The sequence below is a fragment of the Thunnus thynnus genome, chromosome 8 (genome assembly GCF_963924715.1).
Source record: "Thunnus thynnus chromosome 8, fThuThy2.1, whole genome shotgun sequence".
Taxonomy (NCBI): Eukaryota; Metazoa; Chordata; class Actinopteri; order Scombriformes; family Scombridae; genus Thunnus; species Thunnus thynnus.
Window position 1 is genome coordinate 22,517,633 of NC_089524.1, and position 23,648 is coordinate 22,541,280.

General features: G+C 41.4%; 2 protein-coding genes across 2 annotated transcripts in view; both read left to right on the top strand.

Moving 5' to 3' along the window:
* The window catches only part of notch2 (notch receptor 2), a 44,348-nt gene extending 34,461 nt beyond the window's left edge, over nt 1–9,887 (top strand). The window contains exons 22-35 of the mRNA XM_067597224.1: nt 150–334; nt 456–588; nt 774–1,025; nt 1,201–1,313; nt 1,993–2,522; nt 3,218–3,556; nt 3,695–3,837; nt 3,944–4,151; nt 4,464–4,545; nt 4,698–4,851; nt 4,941–5,260; nt 5,462–5,609; nt 5,895–5,992; nt 6,321–9,887. Of these exons, the coding sequence (XP_067453325.1) occupies nt 150–334; nt 456–588; nt 774–1,025; nt 1,201–1,313; nt 1,993–2,522; nt 3,218–3,556; nt 3,695–3,837; nt 3,944–4,151; nt 4,464–4,545; nt 4,698–4,851; nt 4,941–5,260; nt 5,462–5,609; nt 5,895–5,992; nt 6,321–7,760 (4,145 nt within the window). The 3' untranslated portion in view covers nt 7,761–9,887. The remainder of the gene's footprint in view (nt 1–149; nt 335–455; nt 589–773; nt 1,026–1,200; nt 1,314–1,992; nt 2,523–3,217; nt 3,557–3,694; nt 3,838–3,943; nt 4,152–4,463; nt 4,546–4,697; nt 4,852–4,940; nt 5,261–5,461; nt 5,610–5,894; nt 5,993–6,320) is intronic.
* A 2,479-nt stretch (nt 9,888–12,366) lies between these two features.
* Nucleotides 12,367–22,033, top strand: slc35a3a (solute carrier family 35 member A3a). The gene is made up of 8 exons (XM_067597226.1): nt 12,367–12,776; nt 12,907–13,116; nt 14,418–14,572; nt 14,664–14,786; nt 18,353–18,527; nt 19,807–19,925; nt 20,079–20,212; nt 20,326–22,033. Exons 2-8 carry the CDS (start codon nt 12,927–12,929, stop codon nt 20,414–20,416), a joined length of 987 nt encoding a protein of 328 aa, XP_067453327.1. The 5' UTR covers nt 12,367–12,776; nt 12,907–12,926; the 3' UTR covers nt 20,417–22,033.
* Nucleotides 22,034–23,648: the final 1,615 nt, after the last annotated feature.

The window sequence follows — 23,648 nt, forward strand, 5'->3', positions numbered from 1 at the left end:
CATTTAAATGTGGTTCCCTGTACTCTAATAAAAATCATTTGTTGGTGTCTTTCATACAGTTTCATTAGACAAAAATTTAAAATATGTTGTAATCGTATACGTTATATTCTTTATTCACCATATGCGACTCCTTTTCCAATTTACTGTAGGTGTGGAAGTGGAGAACGTGTGTAAGAACGCTGGGCGGTGTATGAATGTGGACAATTCCCACAAGTGTCAGTGTCAGCCAGGATACATGGGCGACTACTGTGAAGAGATGGTGGATGAGTGCCAGTCAAACCCGTGTCGCAATGGAGCTACGTGCAAGGACTATCAGGGCACGTACGAGTGTATAGTAAGTACATTTTCAGCTCTGTGTAGGTACAAGGGGTGCAGGTTTGAAAGTTTTCAAGTTTGCAGCAAGATTTCTAAAACACACAATGAGCTAACATCTGTCCTTTGTTTCACTGCTCCAGTGTAAGCCAGGCTACCAGGGTGTGAACTGCGAGTATGATGTTGATGAATGCCACTCTAAGCCTTGCCTCCATGGAGGAACCTGTATAAACCTCATCAACCGCTTCAGTTGCGCCTGTCCACCTGGGACACATGGTAAGTCCGCACACACTAGGTTGTAATGTCATGGAGGATTAAGAAAAATAAATGCTTGAGCATTTATAAAGTGGCTTTGAACTTAAAAGTATGGAAGAAAAAATGCTCCCATGAATTGAAGATGGATCTTCTGTCCATTTCATTTAAGTACACGGAGTAATATCTGTCCTCTCTCTACTGTGAAGGGCCTCAGTGTGAAGTGAACGTGGATGACTGTGCCCCCAAGCCTGGTTCTTGGGAGCCCCGCTGTCTGAATGGAGGACAGTGTGTGGACGGTGTGGGCCGTTACACGTGCTCCTGCCCTCCAGGATTCGTTGGAGAACACTGTGAGGGGGATCTCAATGAATGCCTTTCTCATCCCTGCAATCCCCAAGGCAGCCTCGACTGTGTGCAGCTGGTCAATGATTACCAATGTCGCTGTCGCCTCGGATACACGGGTACAGAGCATTGGTGTCCTAGTGTTGTAATACTTTTCTAGATAAAATTACAAAGTGCTTTACAAAAAAAAACAGTCTACATTGATGCAGTGTGTCAGTAATGTTGATGTAAATAAGCCCGCAAAGTACTGCAGTTGTTAATTTCTTCGTCTTTGCCCTCACCTTGTTTCTTTAGGTCGTCATTGTGAGTCCATGGTGGATCTGTGCCTGTCGAAGCCGTGTCATCACGGTGGTGTCTGCTCTATGAACATGAGCTCAGTCCATGGCTACACCTGCTCCTGTGTTCCTGTAAGTTTCTTAATGACAAAACAGTCATTTTGGCCAGACTGACAGAGATTGTTTTACAATTTATCAACCCAAAAACCAACCAGTGCTAGTGAAGTTCCTCTATTTCAAATATGTTATTAATAGTCTGTAACCTACCAGACATCCCCCCAGACTCGACTATCAAACAGTGAATGTTAACTTTGGATAATGAGGAACACAGGTTACTATGAACTAACCAACTAAATATGATGCTTAACTATCACCTCAATCATAATCAAGCTTTTCTATTAATCTGTCTGCTCACAGTAGATCAGTTATTATGTTCATATAAACATACTGAGTGACTCCAGAGGATTATAGAAAAGGATCAGTGGCTGAAATTGCTACATCAGTGTTTTCCTTCCTTTTGCTCTCTTACTGAAACTTCAACCTTTTCACACTAAATGCTTGTTTTTCTCTCCACTAACCTCTTGCTCCCTCTCTTATTCTCATGCTTGCTTCAGAGGGCCACACCATGGCTCAGGTATGGTAAACAAGCAGCAGATTTGAAGGAGAACCTAGATGTACATTAGTTATAGTTGGTTGTTTTATTAAACGTCAACTGCAAGACTTTATTAGCACTTTCCAAATGTGAATACAAGCCTTACTTCAAAAATGATTATCTCACTATCACACTTCAACAACATGTTATGTTTTTTAGGGCTACACTGGGTTCAACTGTGGTGAAATAGAAGGCTACAGCTGTGCTAAGCTACGTTGCCAGAATGGTGGGCGCTGTGTGGAGTCACCAGTTGGCCACCTGTACTGCCAGTGCCAGTCAGGCTTCAGTGGGGCACACTGCGAGAATGAGCAGAGGTGTCCATTTCTCTGCCAAAACGGAGGAACCTGTGTCAAAGACTCATCCAACTCATTCCAGTACACCTGCCGCTGCCCCACGCACTTCTCTGGACGATACTGTGAGAAGAAATCACAAGTCACCCCATCCTGCCCCTATGAGCAGTGTAAGCCTCATATAGGGGATAAAGTGTGTGACGCTCAGTGTAACAACTATGAATGTGAATGGGATGGAGGAGACTGCTCGCTCAACTGGCAGCAGCCTTGGGTTAACTGCTCCGCCAGCATTCCCTGCTGGAATCTCTTTAAAAATGGACGTTGTGATAAAGAGTGTGACAACCCCGGTTGCCTCTTTGACAGCTTTGAGTGCCAGGACACCCCACCTACCTCCTGCAAGTATGTAACCCTCCTCTTGTATTTTTCATTAACCGTGTTTCCATTAGCCTATTTTTATGCACATTTCGAAGTGTTGCGTTACAAAAGCTTAATGGAAACACCAAAATGCGTTTTTTTACGCTCACTTGAGGTGGATTTTGGAAATGTGGAAAAAGAGTTTATGCGCAAAATGGGTAATGGAAACGCATTTGTCGAATAAATAATGGCGTAGCAAACATTTAACTCACATGATTGATTAGCTGTTTCCACTCTCGGCATCTTCCGGCATCTCCAGATAGCATGAAGCATTGCCAATACTAGCTGACATGAAAGAACAATTACAACTTGCCATCTTAAAACAAATTCTGAAGACGGTCCTCTATTTTTCTCTTGTCAAGGCAATGTAACTATTTGTTTTGTTTCTAGTTGGCAACCTCTACTTCTTCTACTCGTTTATTGGCATATTATTTAAGCATATACTGCCATCTTCTGACAAAACTACACATTGTGTAGCCTGGTTTATTCGCTTCACACCACTTGATGGAAAAGCACCTAATTCGCATTTTTCTTTTTGCAACATTTTAAAAGTTCACTTAAAATTCTCTCGCGAATCTGATGGAAACACGGCTATTGTTGTTGCAGTAAAATTATTAAGACCAAATTATTTTAAAGCCAGATCACAAAACACCCATCCTCCCTGTCCTATCTATCTTCAGGTATGACAAGTACTGCACAGACCACTACAGTAATGGTATCTGTGACCAGAGCTGCCACACGGAGGCCTGCGGCTGGGACGGCCTGGACTGCTCAGGTGACACTCCATCCAAAGTGATAGATGGCACTCTGGTTATCGTGGTGCGGCTGCAGCCTAAGGAGCTGATTGGTGACATGAAGGGTTTCTTACGCTCTCTGGGAGCCCTGCTACACACCAACTTGCAGGTGAAGCTGGATGAAAATAAGAAGCCTATGGTGTACCCGTACTATGGGGAGGAGGAGCAGGGACAACACAAACTGAAGAGCAGGATCAAGCGGGAGCTGGACAAGGAGGTTATTGGGTAAGAATAGTTGATGGTGGGATTCCTACATACTCTCTCTGCTTTTTAGCTCTCATATATTACTCAGTAACTTGAAACTCATCACCAGTTAACTGTGCTTCATGAACTGTTTTTGTATTTTCATGTTTGTCTGTGCAGGTCTGTGGTGTACCTTGAAATTGACAACCGTGAATGTTCCCAGAGCTCTGAGTCTTGTTTCTCCAACACTAATGAGGCTGCGTCCTTCATCGCAGCAGCACATATCAAGGCTGACCTGCCTTACCCTCTTGTGTCTGTTACGAGTAAGTAGACTCGTTAATCAGCAGTCAGTTGACTTCAACTGGATTATTTTCAGGTAGAAACATAAATCAAGACAAAACACCTCTTATTCATGCTTGTCTCCCACAGGTGACCCGACGACTCCACCGGTTGGAATTCCACCTTTGTTTTACCTGGTGGGAGTGGCGGTGGTAATCATCCTGCTTATTCTGGTGTTGGGAATGCTAGCAGCCAAGAGGAAGCATAAACATGGTGTCCTGTGGCTGCCTGATGGCTTCTTGGCCAGTAAAAATGACAAGAGGAGAGAGCCTGTTGGACAAGATGACTTTGACATGAAGTGAGTGGATATATGATAATAATTACTGAGGGATAATTCATGTCATAGTAAAATGCAGCAAAGAGTTTCTCAAATTAGCCAGGGGATATGTGGGCAAAGAAAATATACAAATATCCCTCCTACTGTTAAGAAGCCGTCGTAGAAGATACTGAACGTTAAACAGCTGCTTTAGTCAAGCAGCTTAGTAGCATCTGTAGAAGATTGTGGTTGTGCTGACCAGCTTCCACTGATCAACAGGAATGACAAACATCCGTTGTGTGATGACTCCTTGGATAAATAAAAGTAAAACAAAACGTTTTTTTCTCACACCAGGAATTTCAAGACACAGGATGGAGCCATGATTGATGGAGGTCAGAGGTGGCTGGAGGACGAGGTTCCATCCAAGAAACCAAGAGTAAGTAAATTAAGAAGATTAAGAAGAGAAGATGGAGCAGATGGATTGGAGTTGATTAAAATTAAATTGATTAAACACTTAAGAAATGTTCAGAACATGAGGAAATGCGTTTGGTTGTTGTGTATATTGTAAGTTCATGTTGCCTTTTATAGACTGAAGACAAACCCTTGCTGCCCATCGCTATGGATGGAGGTGTCGACCGAAGGGAGTGGACCCTGCAGCATCGCAAAGCTGCTGACATCAGTCTCACTCCCCCGCAGGCCGACCTCGACACTGACTGTCTGGATGTTAACGTCAAGGGACCTGGTGAGAAAACGTTTTGCTTTGTTTTTGTATTGAACCAAGAGCTCATCATTTTCCTTAATTTCTCTAATAATAAATTTCTCCTCTCGCAGACGGCTTCACCCCACTGATGTTGGCATCGCTGCGTAACGGCGGAGGCCCAGACTGCAGCTTGCATGGAGAAGAGGAGGAGGAGAGTGGAGGAGATGAACCAGGACCTAGTGTCATCTCAGACCTGATCGCTCAGGGTGCCTCACTGATGGCTCAGACTGACCGCACAGGAGAAACAGCGCTCCACCTGGCTGCCCGCTATGCCAGGGCTGATGCTGCTAAGAGGTTGCTGGACGCTGGAGCTGATCCCAACGCTCATGACAACATGGGTAGAACTCCCCTGCATGCTGCTGTGGCAGCTGATGCACAGGGAGTCTTCCAGGTGAGACAACTGTATGATCAGAAGCAGATATAAACTGAAGTGTAACTTGAAATTGTCAGCCAAAACATCAACATCACTTACACTGTCCAATTTACTAATTTTAACTGAACAATTTTAAATCAGAGGAGCTCAATAACTCTGAAATTTGCATTTGCTTACATGTATTCTTCATCATATCTCATGTGTCTGTGTCTCTCCCAGATTCTGATCCGTAATCGTGCAACAGAACTGGACGCCCGTATGAATGATGGCACCACCCCACTGATCCTGGCAGCCAGGCTAGCTGTGGAGGGCATGGTGGAAGAGCTGATCCACTGCCATGCTGACATCAATGCTGTAGACGACCACGGTCAGGAAACCACATTTCTCTCATTTATTGCCTGTGTTGAACATTTTATTATCATACTAGATGTCTGGTGGATGAATTACTGCAGAAGTAAATCTAATTCTCACTTTAGTCCTTTAAGATTTGATTATATAGTGACAATTTAGGCTTGAAGAGCTCTAAATCATAGCAGAAAAGTAGTTATGAATGGAATGTAATTCAAAAAATGACCACTAAATGTATTACATTAAACCTAATTCTGGTTAACATGCTTTTTTTTTGTCTTTTTTGATTATCTTACCATTCTAGGCAAATCCGCTCTACACTGGGCAGCAGCAGTTAATAATGTGGAGGCAACTCTTGTACTTTTGAAGAATGGAGCCAATCGTGACATGCAAGACAATAAGGTGTGTTTATCTGTTTCCATTTTAATCATTTCCAATCATTGTTCTTTCTTTTTTTTTGCTAATTATGAATATAAGTGGTGTAATGGTAATAAAAATGAAAGATAAAGACCAATTAAAGACATCTTGTTTGGAAATGTGACACTCCACCCAACACATTTGCAACCCAAAGCTAACTCAACCATTATTTTAGGCTTAAATAGTGACTATAAAAAGTTTATAGTCTGTGTAAAACACTAAATAGTTTTCCTGTGTGTTAGTATTGAATTTGTATTTTATGACGTTATGTATCACACAGAGTAACATTTCTGTCATTTGCTGTTTTCTACAGGAGGAGACCCCACTGTTTCTTGCAGCCAGAGAAGGCAGCTTTGAGGCGGCTCAGGTACTCCTGGACCACTACTCCAATCGTGACATCACTGATCACCTGGATCGGCTGCCTAGAGATACCGCTCAAGAGCGTATGCATCATGACATAGTCCGCCTGCTGGACCAGTACAATTTGGTTCACAGTCCACACAACGGGGCTAATCCCATGGGTGGAGGAGGAAACTCCGTTATGTGCGGGGCCAATGGAGCGGGCTTCATTGGCATGCGTCCCGGGCCACAGGGGAAGAAGAGCAGGAGGGGTGGAGGCGGGGCGAAGGTGGGAGGTGTTGGCGGTGGAGCAAAGGAGCTGAAAGACATGAAGGCGAAGCGAAGAAAGAAGCCTGCTGGAGGAGACGCGCCAGGTGTGGATGGTGGAGTGGGGGGAGGAAGTGGAGGAGGTACAGGAGGAGGGAGCGCAAATGGCGTCAAGGCGGCAGGAGGACTTCCAGAGAGCTCTGTCACCATGTCACCTGTTGACTCGCTGGAATCACCACACTCATACACAGGCGATGTGTCCGGCGCCGTCTCCACCACGGCAAACTCCCCTCCCCTCCTGAGCAGCCCGACCTCCAGACCGATGCTGCCTCCCGTCAGCCACATGCTGGGACAGCAGCAGAGCTGGGTGGGCATGACCAAGCACGGCTACAGCGGCCACATGTTTGGCCTCGTCCCGCACCAGATGGGGGGCTCCCACACCAGCATGGGCCAGCACCACGGCCAGGGCCCAATGCTGACCCCCATGAATGTCACCATGAGCAGGGAGCAGCTGCCTCCCATCGTCACGTTCCAGATGATGGCCCCAGGAGGAGGCCAAGCTATGCTGAAGCAGCCTCAGCCTCGGCAGGTACAGGTCACACAGTCCCAGGGACAGAACCAGAATCAGGCTCGCTCCCAGCAGGGGCCAGGCCACCACCACTGCCCCCAGGGTATGATGTACCAGATCCCCGAGCAGATGAGCATGGGGCACGGGCTCTCCCACACCCTGCAGCACCCCCACACCGTCAGCCACGGAGGGATCGACAACCAGTCTCGGCCGCTGCCCTCCTATCCGCCCATGCAGAGCCCTGTGGATAAGTACCCCACACCGCCCTCCCAGCACAGTTACACCACCGCCGGCTCAGAGGGCACCACCCCCGGCCACTCTGCCCACCCACCCAGCGAGCATCCGTATCTCACCCCTTCACCTGAATCCCCAGACCCCTGGTCGTCCTCTTCACCGCACTCCAACTCGGACTGGTCTGACGTAACCACCAGCCCCACCCCTCTGGGTAACCCCCACCACGCACTGCCGTCGTCACACCACACACACATTCCAGAGCAGGTGCAGCTGCAGCCGCAGTCGCAACAGATGCAGCAGGCCTCTCAACAGCCTCAGCTCGGAAACATGCAGGTGTTTGCGTAGGCCAGCCGGAGGAAAGCATAAACAGACTGACTTTGGGGTTCTGTGTAGTTAAACTCTGACACATAGTAACTCGTAAGATGCTTTTCTCACTTCTCTTGTTAATCATTTGTTCTTCATTATAGTAATCGCACCTCCCCTTTTTATGTTTTCTTTTCCTCTTTGCACTTAAGAAAATATAGTGTCTAAGACGTCATTGAGTATTTTCAGCTAGAAATCAAATGTTCTCAATACCAAAAAGCGTGGCGTCAGCTGTCTGTCACGAGCTAAAATCATTTTTTCCATGTAGTTCCTTCGATCCCAGCCAAGCTACTCTGCTCTCTGTTGGCCAAGTCAAGAGTCCTGTTTTCGGTCTTTGGCACCCAAACACAAACTTTTTATTGAAGGGGTCATCAAGGAACTGCCAACCAGATGGCGGTCGGCTGGTATCGCATCAGAAAAAGACTGTTGAGATGGACACTGAGACAGGACCGAAGACGTTCTGCATTGACATTGTTGGAGGACGTTGTTATTTCTTTCTGCTATATGCTATCCTTATGTTGTTTAATGTGATAAGCCTGCCAATACTAACTTTTCGTTGAAACCACTCACTCTAGTTGTTTTGATAAGACTGGTCACATTCAGTTAATGCTTTTATTCTAAAGCAGAAAACTACCTAGTTGTTACCCTATTGTTTTTTTTTTTTATTCATGCAAAAGGAGGATTTTTATAAAAGACTGTAACATGATTAGAAAAATTACAGATTAGAAAGAAATTCACTCAGAGAATCTTGTTACTATGTGGTTCTTCACTTCATGTAACTTAAATGTATTTTAGTACATTGATTACAGTTGATACATTAGTGTTTCCCATCAGTAGAGAAGGTTCTTTAAATGCCGTTGTTACTTGCCGGGCTGTAAATACAGTCAGAAACCAATGTATTACCCATATTTTAAAGGCAGTTAAGTGTCAAAGAAATACAGAGTTGATCTGAAATCAGATTTCATGTCGTGTCTCTAATGATACGTCGTCACAGATGGTGCCACTATACTTCATGTGTTGTTGAGGGATTCATTCAGAAGCTTGACAAACTTTATGCAAAAAAAAACATACATTAGTTTTGTCACACTCATTGTTACCGTTGTGTCACCAGGTTTAGTATGTTGAAATGTACATAGACTTACAGCACACTCTTGCTTGTAATTTACTTGGCAAAGACGTGTTTCTGTTTTTTTTATATGAATACTGTTCGCACTTCTTGAATGATTCTGAATGTTACTGAGGTGCATGTTTTTGTTCCCTTTAAACTGCCTCTTTTTTTTTTAAATGTTTTCTCTTCCAAAATCATATAACCAGTTTTGCCTTTTTGCTTAACTACAATCAGTGTATCTGTGCACCTTTTTTAATTGCCATGGTTCATAAACCAAGTCTGGAGGTGAGTAAGGTTTAATAAAAGTATTTTTTTGTTTTTTTTAGTCTTCCCTGTTAAAGTTGATGTTGAGCATTGCTTTGTGTGACTGCTCTGTAAACACAGACAATCATTCACTGTTTTACTTTTAAAACTTAAAAAAAGGAGCATCGATGTCTTTAAGACCAAATTATTCTTTTTTTTTCAGCCAAAAATGTTTGTCCAAATTTCTGTCGATTGTTCTTGTGATCTATAAAAGACTTAAGTCAGACATACAGCACACACATCTTATACCAAGAAATGTTGTTTTGTTTAGAATTACTACTGTAAGTGTGTGAACAAGCCAAATTATTGATGTTTGATAAATATTCCCAGTACCTGATACTTCAGGGCCTTATTCTCTGTACTGATGATCGGTGTCCCTGCAGTTTCACAAAACACATGTTCTGTACGCTGACGTATCTTGTCAACATGGAACTTTTTATTTTTTTTTAATCATGAATTGAGCATGTCAGTTTCCGCACATACAGTAGACAATGCTGTGTGTCTATGTTCTGTATATAAAATGTTGTACTTTCCTCTGTTAACCAAATAGCCTATAATATTCATGCCATATGAAGTAGTTGTCACCATGTTTGTATAAGGTAGAAGAACTAAAACTGATGATAAGTTTTCCGTTGGAAAAGAAAAAAAACATGATCAACCAAATGTGCTTACTTAAATAAAGCCCAGATCTTCATAGATTGGTGTATTTATGTCTTTTTTTTAATGTAAGTCAGTTCATGTGCTGGATTATAAACAGAGTCTGTTGCTTCAGTCAGACATACAGGATCAGACATGGATTTTATTGAAAGTATAATAATTCCTTCAATAAATCTTATTATGCCATTGTGTACTGGAAAAGTATCTGCAGCTCTACTGGAAAAACGACAACAGTATTGAACTAATTATGATTTGCTTTTTCAGGGCTTTGGATTTACCCAAAACATATGTCTAATATAACTTTTTTCATCCATTGTACATAGGCCATAGACCTACAGTATATATTATTTATAGACTATATAAAATATAAATAATACAGTTGTGCTCATAAGTTCACATTCCCTGGCTGAATTAATAAGATGTGGACCATTCATACTGTTTATGGTTGTGACCGTTAAGTTCAATTTTGGTCTCATCAATCCTAATGACTTTGTTCCAGAAGTTTTGAGGCTTGTGCTGTTTGGCATATTGTAAACGGGCTGTTTTGTGTTGCTGGCGCAGTCACAGCTTTTTCTGGCAACTGGACCTTGCAACCGATTTTTGTTCCTTTATTGTGCATCTTGAAACAGCCACACCACGTTTTTGCATAGAAGCCTGTATTTCAGCTGAAGTTGCATGTGGGTTTTTCCTGTAGCTGAAATCTTTGTTGGTCTACCTGACCGTTGTTTGGTATCAGCAGAACCCCTAATTTTCCACTTCTTTATCAGAGCTTGAACACTACTGATTGACATTTTCATATCTTTGGATATCTTTTTATATCCTTTTCCTGATTTAAAAGTTCATCTACCTTTTCTCGCAGGTCCTTTGACAGTTATTTTGCTTTCCTCATGGCTCAGTATCCAGTAAAGTCAGAGCAGCGCTGGACTAAATGTGCAGGGTCTCTCAAGAGCTGAGAAACTCACTGACTATTTATATACAGACACTAATTACAATCAAACAAGTCACAGATGTAGCCATTTAAACCTGTGTGTGTCAACTTTTGTGTATATTATCAGGCCAAACATTCAAGGGTATGTAAACTTTTGATCAGGGTCATTTGGGTGATTTCAGTCATCATTATGATTTAAAAAGGGCAAACACAAATATGTGTAAATAAATGGCTTCACTTGACCACTATCCCTAAATAAAAGAAAAGTTTCCAGCATAATCAGTCATATTTTCCAAAATATGGCCAATATTTCACAAATTCTGCCACGGTATGTAGACTTCAATCAATCAATCTTTATTTATATAGCGCCAAATCACAACAAAAGTCATCTCAGGGCACTTTTCACATAGAGCAGGTCAAGACCGTACTCTTTAGTTTACAGAGACCCAACAATTCCCCCATGAGCAAGCACTTGTGCTCAACTTATGAGCACAACTGTATATGAGCCCACTGATCTGAAATAATTTGCATGTTAATAACAAATCACCAAAGTCAAAAACAAGTTTCTCATCTTCCATCATTCTGTATCTTTCTGACATTTAAAATGAATTGTGTGTGGTCATGGTCATGTTTGGTTCAGTCTTTTGCATTCAGAATCGCTCTCATCATGGATAGCACTCTACAGTACAATTTTAAAATAGTAATACTACTAATTAATAACAGTGTAAACATTATATTACTACATTAATGTATAGAAACATTAATAGGGCTTAATACCAATAAACATATTTAAATCTTTCAGTGTTCTCTTTGAAATACTTGATACATAGAGATGCTTTGATTCATTACTTGAAACTGGATGTTCAATGCAACAAATAATTGGCACACTTGATGGACTGGAAAGACTGGAAAGACTTTGACAAGGCTTTTTGGACTTGCAAGTCAGGCCTCAAAGACTTAAGACGTGACTTGATCCATAAGACTTAAAAACAGCTCTTCTAATTATCAATGTTAATTATAGAAAGTTCTTATTTTCTGCTGTGTGTGAACAAATACAAATACAATTATTTATAGTTATTATAGTGTTATTCCCGCCTCATTTTTGTAAAGCGGATGATGAACCTTGAAATCACCAATTCACACTTCTTTTTACAGGTGTCCATATGAACACTGGAAGAGGTTTTCCTCGCTGTAATCATTCCTCCTGTTCATACTGGACATTAAAGATCCCCTTCAAATGTGCTTTTAGTGCAAGTGATGGAGGCCAAAATTCACAGTGTGTCCACACAGTCATTTTGTGCAAAAATGCATTTAAAAGTTTATCTGAAGCTTATATGAGGCTTCAACAGTCCGAGTTAGTCATATTAAGTGGATATATTTGCTTCAGATAAACCTTTAAATACATTTTTGTATTGGCCAGTATGGACAGGAGGGATCGTTACAGAAAGAAAAACATGTATCAGTGTTCATCTGAGCGCCTGACTGTTATTTTAAGACTAAGAAAAAACCGTGAACCCATCGTTTACTTAAATGTGAGTAGTGCCGTTTGTTGCCAGACCAGCAGGTGACGCGCGGTCTCATAGGAAGTCTTATGATAGAAACGAGGAAGAAATCTGTACACGGAAGTCCTCCAGGATGTTACATGTATGAGATTTTGACTTTTTTGCAGCGTTTCACGGTTCAGTTCACTGTTTCTTCTGACGGCTTGTGAAACCACAATGGCAGCGAGTTATACGTCCGTCGTCGTAGAGACGCTGATAAGATGATGCGCGGTCTGCGGCGGACGGTAGAAATCCAGAGCGGGTCAATGGACGTCAGGACGTGAAGTGCTGCTGTTTTGACAGCTGGGTTGAAACCTCCAGTACCTGCTCTGTCTGACAGAGCTGCTCAGGACAGACACGAACCGAGGCTGAAACCGCAGAGAGGGATTTGTTTTATGTAGAGACGCTTTTCTCCGTCTGTGAAGCTGCTTTTAAAGCGTCATCGAAGGAAAGGAGGAAAGGTGAGAGCAAGTCTATCACTTCTTTTTGTCTCTAAAAGTCTTCTTCCAGTCCTCACCGTGGCTCTGTGTGTATCCTTTAACAAGCATTACGTTATTATATTGTCATCTTTCCCTCTTTTTCTGTGACCAGCTTCTAACCGACCGGTGCTCATGGCTTCATCCCGGCTGAAGTACCTCTCTCTGGGTGTGCTGGTGTTCCAGACCACCTCCCTGGTGCTCACCATGCGGTACTCCCGCACCCTGCAGGCCGAGGGCCCGCGGTACCTGGCCTCCTCTGCTGTGGTGGTGGCCGAGGTCATGAAGATCCTCACCTGTGTGCTGCTTGTCTTCAAAGAGCACAGTGAGTGGGGCACAATGCACATCACATTAATCACCAGTAGTGTCATTCTGTTATTTTTTTTAATTAATTAATCAATCAGTCAATTATGGGGTCTATAAAATGTGAGAAAAGCATGTTAATAACAAATCACCAAATCACCCTCTGACATTTAAAATGAATTATGTGTTTGGGTCATTAGTTCAGTCTTTTGCATTCAACACTGCTCTCATTATATCACCATAATCACCAGTAGTTTCATTCTATTATATTACTTTTTTGATCAATTAATCAATTCTGGGGTCTATAAAAGGTCAGAAAATGGTGATAGGGGGCCATCATAATTCCTAGAGCCCAATGTGACATCCACAAATTCCTTGTTTCATCTGGCCAACTGTCTGTTACTCCCCCAAAGTTTTACATTTATAAGGTATCAAACAGAGAAAATCAGCAAAACATCACATGTGAGAAGCTGGAACTGAAGAACAGTTGGTGTTTTTGCTCTATATATGATTTAAAATGATTAATCGGTTATCAAAATTGTTGTTTGTTAATTTTCTGTCAATCAACCAATCAATGAATTAACTAAACATTTCATGGAAACCATGAAAAATGGTTTTGATTTTGATACATGTTAACTACTTCACAGTAGAGTTCAATACATGTTCTCCAACAACTTTCTCTAAATGCAACAGTTTAAAATTGGTCAAATTATTATTTAAATCCAGAATCAGCTTTTGGTTCTTCACTGTTTTTGATACTTTGTGCTACTGACTCTTTTTCAGTACTAACAAAGTATTGACTTTTAACACTCAGCCTACCAGTAACTAATAGCCCATAATAGTCTGTCATTAGAGAAGCTCTCCTTAATCTGCATCTGGATCAGGTTGGTCAGGTTGCTCCTCCTTGAAATAACAAAAACCAAACTAGGAGCATTCAGTCAGGGCAGGGACTCCTTTTTTTAAATGTCTTTGTTCTGCTGCTGCTGCTGCTGTTTATTGAATTACCTGTAAAATGTGGAAGCCCTTCAACATCTGGAACACGGACTCATGCAATAAGATAAACAAAGTAATCCAGATAACTCCGTAAACCACTTCAGAAATTATTCTTTTCTTTGCTATCAGCATCAAAAACAATGAAAAGTGAAACAACTTCACAAAGCCTGCAGTACTCTGTTATCGTAGCTTTTGTATAAACTTACAGACATGTACAGATCTCACCCTAATGGCCTCAGTACTCTAGTCCTGCCAAACGGACAGATATTAATCACTAATTGAGTTTCCATACTTTCTGGCGGTCTTAACATGTCAGTTTCCATTCCTCAGGTTACAGCATGCGAGCTCTAAACAGTGTCCTTCGTCAGGAGATTGCTCACAAACCCATAGAAACACTGAAGCTCGCGATCCCTTCGGGGATCTACACACTTCAGAACAACCTGCTGTACGTCGCCTTGTCCAACCTGGACGCAGCCACCTACCAGGTACAACAGAGGGAACGGCACCTTTCTGAACAGTTGGCACACGGCCCTTCTTCATGGATGATTTACAGCTTTTCCGCTTTGTCTCCATCAGGTGACGTACCAGCTGAAGATCCTGACCACGGCTCTGTTCTCAGTGTCCATGCTGGGCCGCAGGCTGGGCGTCTACCAGTGGCTCTCGTTGCTGATTCTCATGGCTGGAGTGGCTCTTGTGCAGGTTCAGTGCACCTTTATGTCTCTTGTTCAAACAAAGAAATACGTGGGTGTTTTCTATCAGTAGCTTCTTATCAGTAGCTGCTCCACTTATAATCAGAACAAAAGCCCGTGTAAAATCAGTGGGTATGAAGTAGGGCTTGTTTTGATAAACAGGATTTGCATTTGCTCCAGGGTGCATGATGATGGAGCTCTGGGATGGTTAATAGTCTTTATTTTGATTAGATGCTGAGGTTATTTGCCATTTATGTACAAGGTTCAACATTAAGACAAACGAACAAATCCTTGGAAATTAAACCAACAGAGCAGCTGTCCATGTATAGATCTAAACAATGTGTCTGTGCCCAAAGTCAGGCCCAAGACTGGATATAATATTAATTATAGAAATAATAACTTTATTTATGTACCATCTTTGTTGCAGAGATGCAGCCTTAAGCGCTGAAAAAGAAGAATCATTCAGAAAAGTGGTAGAAAGTGTTCAAAGTTATTCAACCACAATATTTAGAGATAATACATTTCTTAATAGCTACATGATAACTAATAACACATAATCAAGACTTGCCTTATAATCAGACTAAATTGCCATCGAATCATAGAGAAAAATAGACATGAGTGACGATTCAGAGGTCAACATTCAGGTTACTTTACTACCGTCCAGTAAGAATTAACAGGATTGTATAAACATCTGAATCTGAATGAAGTGGCTGAATCTAAAAGATACTTAAAAGACAGCATTGATTAAAACATATTATACTTAATTCTAAGGATATAAATAAATTATATGCATATTTTTCACTTCCTTTACTCTTTGTTAATGCTTAAGTGAAGTAAACGATGTTCTCTTGGGAAGACGCTCCACTCTGCTCCTTTGTTTTTCCTTTTTGAACGCTCTCTACAAATTTTTCGAGTTGTGCTTCTTTCCTCCGATCAGCCATGACTGAACAGGCGATGTTTACTAGTTTCGTGGGAGATGATCTATTGAGCAGATCTAGCAGTGGTAGATTCTGCTAAAACGGTTGCGTCAGTAGAAAGCTCAGTAAATCAATAACAGGGCCAAGTGTTCACTGCATTTTCCAGAGTTTTTTCCAGAGTCTCCTTGTGGAACATGTCTTTCTGATTACTGACTGTGGAGCATGAACCAAGACACATTTTTTTGGGATATTTTATCCTTACGTCCAGGAGGAGAATATGCCTCCCTCACTTTTAAACTGCATGTACAGCAACTGGCCAAAGTAACACTGAAGCAACAAAGTACCGTCGCCAAAAATAAGTATGAATTAAGAAGGAAGTGAGGGGAAAAGAAAAACAGTGAAACAGTGAGAGAACAACAAGAAAAAAAGACACAACCTTTGTTTATAATGCCAAACAAAACTAGATTATTGCTACTCTACACCAGGCAGGTATCACAAAAGAGAAAAGGCACCCCAGAGTTAAATAGTATGTCTTGACTAACCACTGCAGTTTTGGTACATTACCTGATGTCATCACCTGCAGACTTTTCCACTTGTTCACTTTCATCTATAAGGAAAGTCTCACCGTGTTACCTTCTTACCTCTTTGCATTCAAAGGCTATTTTTTATATCTGTACACTTTCATGCTCTGCCTGGAATCATACTGAAAGACTTTTAAAAAACCATCTCGTCAGTGCTTTTAAATCTAAGAAGCATGTGGCCAATTCTGTAGGTGTGACTTTGTTTATTTAAATATTTAGTCGTGTATTGGAAGTGTATCTGAGGCTGGCCAGGCACAAAAGAGAAACTCTTTATCTCAGTGGGAGTTACTGGGTAAGAAAAGGTTAGATAAATAAAACAAAATAGCGAGGCCTTAATTATAGCGCTGAGTAAATATTGGCTGCCAGTGGTTATGAGGGATGTGCTGATGAATGACGAAGTGTCAAAAAAGGAAAGACTGTTAGGATATCACCTCCCCCTTCCTCTTCTTCTTCTTCTTCTTCTTCTTCTTTTTCTTCTTCTTCTTCTTTTTCTTCTTCTTCTTCTTGGAAAAACAAAGACAATGGCAGTCAGTTAGTATTACACTGGTTGTGATCTTAATCCGGGCCGAGCGCTCGGACAGAAGCGCAGTAGAGGAGGACAAGAAGCTACGTCTTCATAAATCTACAGGATCAGACATGTGGAGCAAACTGCTCTCGAGTTCATCCCCGAATCACAAACATGACACCTCCTGAAGGCTCGAATAACAAATCATCACATCCAATATGACACGAAGACACAGACATAGCACCTATTCTGCAAACAATATCACCCACAAGCAAACAAAGACGAGATAAAAAAGCCAGCATGAATCTGCTAAGAAATAATTGGCCTGTTTTTGTTTCAATGCAGCTAATTTTCACTGTTCGTATGAAGATTTGTGGTGTTTTTTCTCTCTCAGCAGGGTTTGTGTTAACTTATTGAAATTTACTAAAGAAAGGCTCTGACTTGTTCTGTTCAGCTCATCATCTTTCTTTTTTTGCATCTTTCTGCTGCATTTCTATAACTCTGCCAAGTTGTGAAGATGTCTTTGTATGAATTTCAGGTCCCAAGCATCATGAGATTCGGAGAGAGATTTGACTAAACTTTACTTAAATCTATAGTATTTTTTCCTTTATTCCTACTTTTTAGCCATGCGAGCGTCATGGTTATAGGAATTTCTGTCTTTCAGTCGATCGGTTGATCCACCACTTTAGTCAAGACTTAAGTATTTCAACATCTACTGGATGGATTGAAATGTTGTACAGACATTCATGTTTTCCAGAGGATTTGGCCAAATAGTGATTCCCTGACTTGTCCTGTAGCGCTACCATGAGGTTGACATCTATAGTTTAGTTGAAAACTGTTGGATGGTTTTCCATAACATTTGCTACACTTATTTAAGGACCCTGCAGGATGAATTTGAATCACTTTGGGAATCCCCTGACTTTTCCTTAAGCACCATCATCAAGTCAAAATGTCACTTTGTCCAATATCCTGGTTAATGACTAAATACCTGCAAAACTAATGTCCTGTCAGCCTCAGCTGCACTTTGTTTTCAGTGCTAATCAGCTAATGTTTGCATGCTAACACAATAAAATAAAATGGTGAACATGGTAAATATTACTTACAAAAATCACCATGTTTGTATGTTTTCAATGTGAGCATGTTAGGATTTAGCTCAGAGAACTGTTGAGCGTAAATACAAGCAACATAAGATACAGCCTCACAGTCTTATTATAATAGTCTTATTATAAAGTGTGTATTATTTTGACAAAAAAAACTTACTCAAGTCCACTTACCAGCAACTTACTTTTTCCGGAGCTTTCAGCCACATTTTGCAGTCCTCCTCATCGGATGGAGTTTGCTCCGTTGTCATGGATATTGCTTTGGAGATGATTTTGTGAAACTTGATGACAACTGAGCTGTCTCCATCTGCTGAGGAAGACTGCAGGATGTGGTTTAGAGCTTCAGATGAAGCTAATAAATGGACCTTGAATTAAGATGTTTGTCACACCACCGTTACCAAGAATGACTTTAAAATGATGCTCAATATTTATACTAGTATGTCTGAACTCAAGTGTTTCTCTGTTGTTGGCAGTGGCCCTCTGAGTCTGCTGGGGACCCGGAGAAGGAGGCCCCGTCCGCGGGCTCACAGTTTGTCGGTGTGACGGCTGTTCTGGTGGCGTGCTGCTCCAGTGGTTTCGCCGGCGTCTACTTTGAGAAGATCCTGAAGGAGAGCAAACAGAGCGTCTGGGTCCGCAACATCCAGCTAGGTCTGTGATAGTCAGTCAAATCAAATCAATCAACTGTCAGTCAGTCTTGAACAGCACACCAGCTATTCTTACATATCACATCTAATTTAATACACTGGAATGATAAAGTGGTGAAAATATAAACATGAGACATTTGATTGAGACAAGCCTATCAACACAGGATTAATGTGATGTGATGCACCAGCACAATGTTTCTGTAGCAAGCTCTTGTTTTTGTGTACAGTTTCCTTTCTTCCCTGCACAGAGAGCCAGTTGGGCTTTTTACCTCAAATACATTTCTGTTAAGATGAATGTTCCTGTCTAGTTTATTTTTACCCTGGAACGTGTGAGGCATGTGTTGAGTCTCCTGCGATTCCTGGTGTGAGCTCGAAAGCTTTTTCACCTGCATTAAAATGTTGGAGTTGGAGCTTATTGTAGATCTACAGCAAGAGCAGCAGTGAAGACAACTGAGTGTATTTATTTGCTTGTTGTTGGTAAAGTGAAGAAGATCAGGGCTGAAAGATTTTGAAATGATATCTAATTGCAATTATTTTGACTGATACTGCAGTTGTGATATGATTTGCGATATTAGAGGGAAGGATCATTTTTACATCATTGTTCTCATTTTCATTGAAAAACATTAAAATGATTAGGTTGTGATTTTTGCAGGGATCAAACAAAGATGTTTTCCTCAGTCTGTAGAACTTGATGTGTAGGTCAGGACATCTCTGCAGCGTAATATTTAATTTAAAATGCTATTTTGACACACATTTCGCCTTTAGCAAATGTTGCGCCTCCCCTTCAAAATTGCAGAAGGCCATACTGCGATTTCAATTAATTGTTCAGCCCTAAAGAAGATGTAAAATTCAATAAACTGGAAATTAGTTCTGAAATGATTTATCGATTAATCAGTTGAACAATCAAGAGAAAATGTATTACCAGCAATTTTGGTAATGGATTGTTGCCAAATTTGCCAAACATAATGTTGTTGCAACTTCACAAATGTGAAGATCTCCATGTTTACAGTATATTGTTGTAAATGGATGAATTTTTAACTGATTGTCAGACAAAACAAGCTAATTATAGATGTCACCCTGGGCTCTGGGAAGTTTTAATGCACATTTTTCAAGTTTTTAACATTTTCTTATCTATAGATTTAACAATTACATGAATTAGAAAAATAGTTGAAAGATTAATTGATAATAAAAAGATAATGATAGGTTGCAGCCGTGTTTGAACGGGTGTTCAGCTCAGTCTGACGTGTGTGTGTGTGTGTGTGTGTGTGTGTGTGTGTGTTCAGGGATGTTTGGCCTGGTGTTCGGCCTGTTTGGGATGCTGGCCTACGACGGGGAGAGGGTGAAAGAGTCAGGAATGTTCCAGGGATACAACCCCATCACCTGGACGGTCGTAGCGCTGCAGGTAACTCTCACTCCACTTCCAGTGATTCAGTTGTCAAATATATCGTCTTGCCTCTGAGCTAACGGACTATTTATTTCATGGATCAGACTCCCTGTCGGCCCGTGCAGGTCATGCCTTTGTCCATCTGTGTCTGTGTGTTTGTTGTTTCTCCAGGCGCTGGGTGGTCTGGTCATAGCAGCGGTCATCAAGTATGCGGACAACATCCTCAAGGGCTTTGCTACATCGCTCTCCATCATCCTGTCAACTCTTATATCGTACTTCTGGCTGCAGGACTTCGACCCCACCGGGTAGAGTCACTATCTGTCCCTCTGTCTCCGCAATTTGTTTCTCCATCTCTCTGTTTTTCTTTCTCATCATCACAATTTCTCTTGCTGACAGCGTTGTCTGGTGTCTTCCACAGCGTGTTCTTCTTGGGGGCCATTTTGGTCATCGTGGCCACTTTCCTGTACGGCTACGAAGGCAAGCCGTCCCCCAACCCCAGCAGGGCGTAAGGACACTCACGGCTGACACTACAGCAGCAGGAGGAGGTCCCGTTGAAGCGTCAAGACATGGAGGGGAAAGGAGGACAGAGGACTGGAGAAAAAGAGGGGGAAAGGTCTTTATCATATATTGTGATCGCAGAGCAGTAGAGGAGGAAGAGAGGAGGAAAGAAGGTTGGAGATAAAGGACAGGAAAAGTGAAAGAGAAGGTTAAAATAAAAAAAATAAAAAGCAAGCACAATGCTGTGATGGGTCTCACACACCAAAAGTGCCTCAGGTGGGAAGGGTAAGCAATGAGAAAAGAAAACTGTGGCAAAACAGGATTGCATGTTTTTCTTTTTTCCTATAACTACCGCTGTAGAGATAATCCTGGCTGCCGCACCTCCAGAGCTGTAAGGATATTCTCAACAGGACCGACTGGTTGTCATGTTCATTAAGCTGTTTGACTGCCTGTCGCCTTTACTGCCACATCAATCATTCCTACACAGTAAAGGATTAAAGAGGCAGACAGGCAGGAATTCCAATATCACATCTTTTAGATGTAGTGTGACTGAAGCCCAAACTGTTGGCTTGTTCACCTCAGAGTCGCAGTATTTAAGGCTTTGACAGCCTTAAGTTGTCCCACTGTTCCCTACAAAAGCAGATGTAGGGTTGTTTTTGCTCTGAAATGAACCTCCTCGACATCCACAATACTGCAACAAACTCTAACAGTCAAACGCTTTAGGTTGCAGATGGTCATGGTTAGCATTGTAGCAACAGTTGGGTGTGTAATCCCAGCAAAGGAGGCAGTTGAAGTACACAGCCTGGGAGGCAAAACTCGGGGCAGAAAACACAAAATACTATGCTACAAGTCTTTAGACTGTAGTAGTTGCAGTGACCATAACTAGTATTGTTTTCTAAATTATGGCTCTCACGTTGCATTTTGCTCCGCTATTTTTGGAAACATTTTTTTTGTTGCCAGGCAACATATAGTCACTGGGGCGTCTTTGATAACATATACAGTGTGTCTCAGTGACAGAACGGTCTCACTCTCTAACTCTTTTCTGTCAGTCTGGAGGAGTCAGGGATCTGGGTGTAAGAATAAAATGCTACCTGACACCTCAGAAACACTGTTTGAGGCTGTAACAGCGGTGATTATTTGAAGATAATTGATTTTTTTTTTCATCGAAAACGACAGTTTGATTATGTCTGAAGATGATTTTGTACAACTTGAAAATGATGTTAACCGTGGGTGTAAATAATAGCACCATTTAAATTGTAATCTATCAATCCCAAATGAGTTTTCTGTTTAACTTATTCATTCATTAATTAGACGTTTACATTACGTAACAAAGCCACTGATGATCAACATCCAGCTCTTTATGTTCTGTGCTTGTGTAAATTATATTCTGTTGATTTTTGTGGCAAAAGCCATTAAAACCATTACTGAATGTGGCCCAGCTGAGGCTGAACTCACTGACACTCTGTGAGGAATTATATGGGAAGTAACCTTGGACTGTATAAGATTTGACTGGTGTTATTCTTCTGAAACTACTTTATTTGTTGGGATAACGCGGGTATAATTAATAACTGTATTATTTTAATTACCAATATGTGGATCTTTTATAAAAGAAAAAGTGTTTCCTTTAACTCTTCTGAATGTGTTATTGTGTCACATTCATTATATGTCTCGTCGTTGATTTTTTTCTACAACACACACATTTTATTGCAGTAAAACATGCCAGTAGCCTGTCATTCACATTTTTCTCCCCCCTGCAGATCTATTTCTGCATAATTACAAGTCTACCCTCCCTAAATTAATACTTAACATGTCACCTTAGAACTGCAGACGACATAACATGAATAAATTCACACTTTGATATTTTTGGCATTTATTTTAATGAGTTTAAAAACACTGCATGCAAAAGCCAGACAGTCTGAGAGAAAGGACTGTAACACGGCAGAGTTTCATGTCCTTCATATATAACACTGTAAAATACCATTAGCCAGTCATTTCAAACCAATCACTGCGTTTAACTGCAATCAATCAGCAGAACAAGTAGGAAGTAACGAGTCAAGCCTCCTCATGAAAGGGCCGTGTACCGCTCTGCCCTTGAGTCCTCAGGCACATCTGTTACTGTAAAAGACACTTGAGGCCCTGATACACACAGCGGACTGTGTGACCTCGTGGTCAAGTATAAATGTATTTTCACTGACACGTTATCTTGGTTGGGGCAACGTGAGAGAAGTTTCCGCTTTGTTTCACCCTATAAAAGCCCCAGTTATCTGAATAAAATCACTGACCAGTAAAGATCACCTTTGTCCGGTTAAAAGTGCTGCTCTAGATGTTTCCCTTGATTGTCAACGTGAGTTCTCAGATGCCGTTTGCCTCACAAACTGCTCCTGTGTCATGGCTACAATAGGCGTGTTGTTTAAATTATCCAGTATCCACACTTTTGTATGATGAGTGTGTTGCAGGGCTTGCAGCACACAGGCAGGACAGTCCTCCCGGTGATCATGGCTCTAGTACAGTTCTAGATGAGGTGTGTATGTGTGTGTGTGTGTGTGTGTGAAGGCTCGTTCGGTTTGCACCAAAAGTATTGAGCAGCATGAGTAAGATAATGTGGTTACATCCTATGTCTCTCTTCATCTCTGTCTCATCTGGACCAGCTCGGCAGTTCAGCATGACCTGATTCACTGGCTCACTGAGCGTATACGAACATAAATACAGCATATAGACCTGTCTGTGAAACAATGAGCAACATAATATGATGTGAAATGTTCATATTCTGTAAGCTGCACTCTACTTTTCAGTCAGGAATCCTTATAAAACACTTTCTTATAAAATATCATAATGGCACAAGAGACTGTATGTCTGTGTGAACCATATAATGCACCAATCTTTAAAGGGTCTGTTCACCAGGATTACAAAAATTAATACATTTTAGCCATGCTTAGCAGTATCTGGCATCTAGCATCTGATTGTTTTGGGTTTATTTGACCAGGTTTTGAGATATCTCTGAGATTTCTGCAACCCAGTACAATGGAGGTGCTACTTGTGCTCAAAGCTTTGACGATTAACATTAAAAGAATGAATATCAACGTCTTTCCAGAAGCAGTTTTCACTGTAAACACTTTCTAGTGGAGAAATACTCTGTGTAAAAACTGTTAATAATAAAGTCTGTGGATTATCTACAGTAACAAGGACACTGTTTCCTGGAAAGACACATTTTAGCTATTCCCAGCAGCGTGGTGCTAGGGATGG

What these genes read in the sequence shown, in the direction of transcription:
- slc35a3a (XM_067597226.1), top strand. Translation starts at nt 12,927, where the DNA reads ATGGCTTCATCCCGGCTGAAGTACCTCTCTCTGGGTGTGCTGGTGTTC. An exon ending in GCTTGTCTTCAAAGAGCACA is followed by an intron (nt 13,117 to 14,417) that starts GTGAGTGGGGCA and finishes TCCATTCCTCAG; the next exon opens with GTTACAGCATGCGAGCTCTA. An exon ending in TGGACGCAGCCACCTACCAG is followed by an intron (nt 14,573 to 14,663) that starts GTACAACAGAGG and finishes TGTCTCCATCAG; the next exon opens with GTGACGTACCAGCTGAAGAT.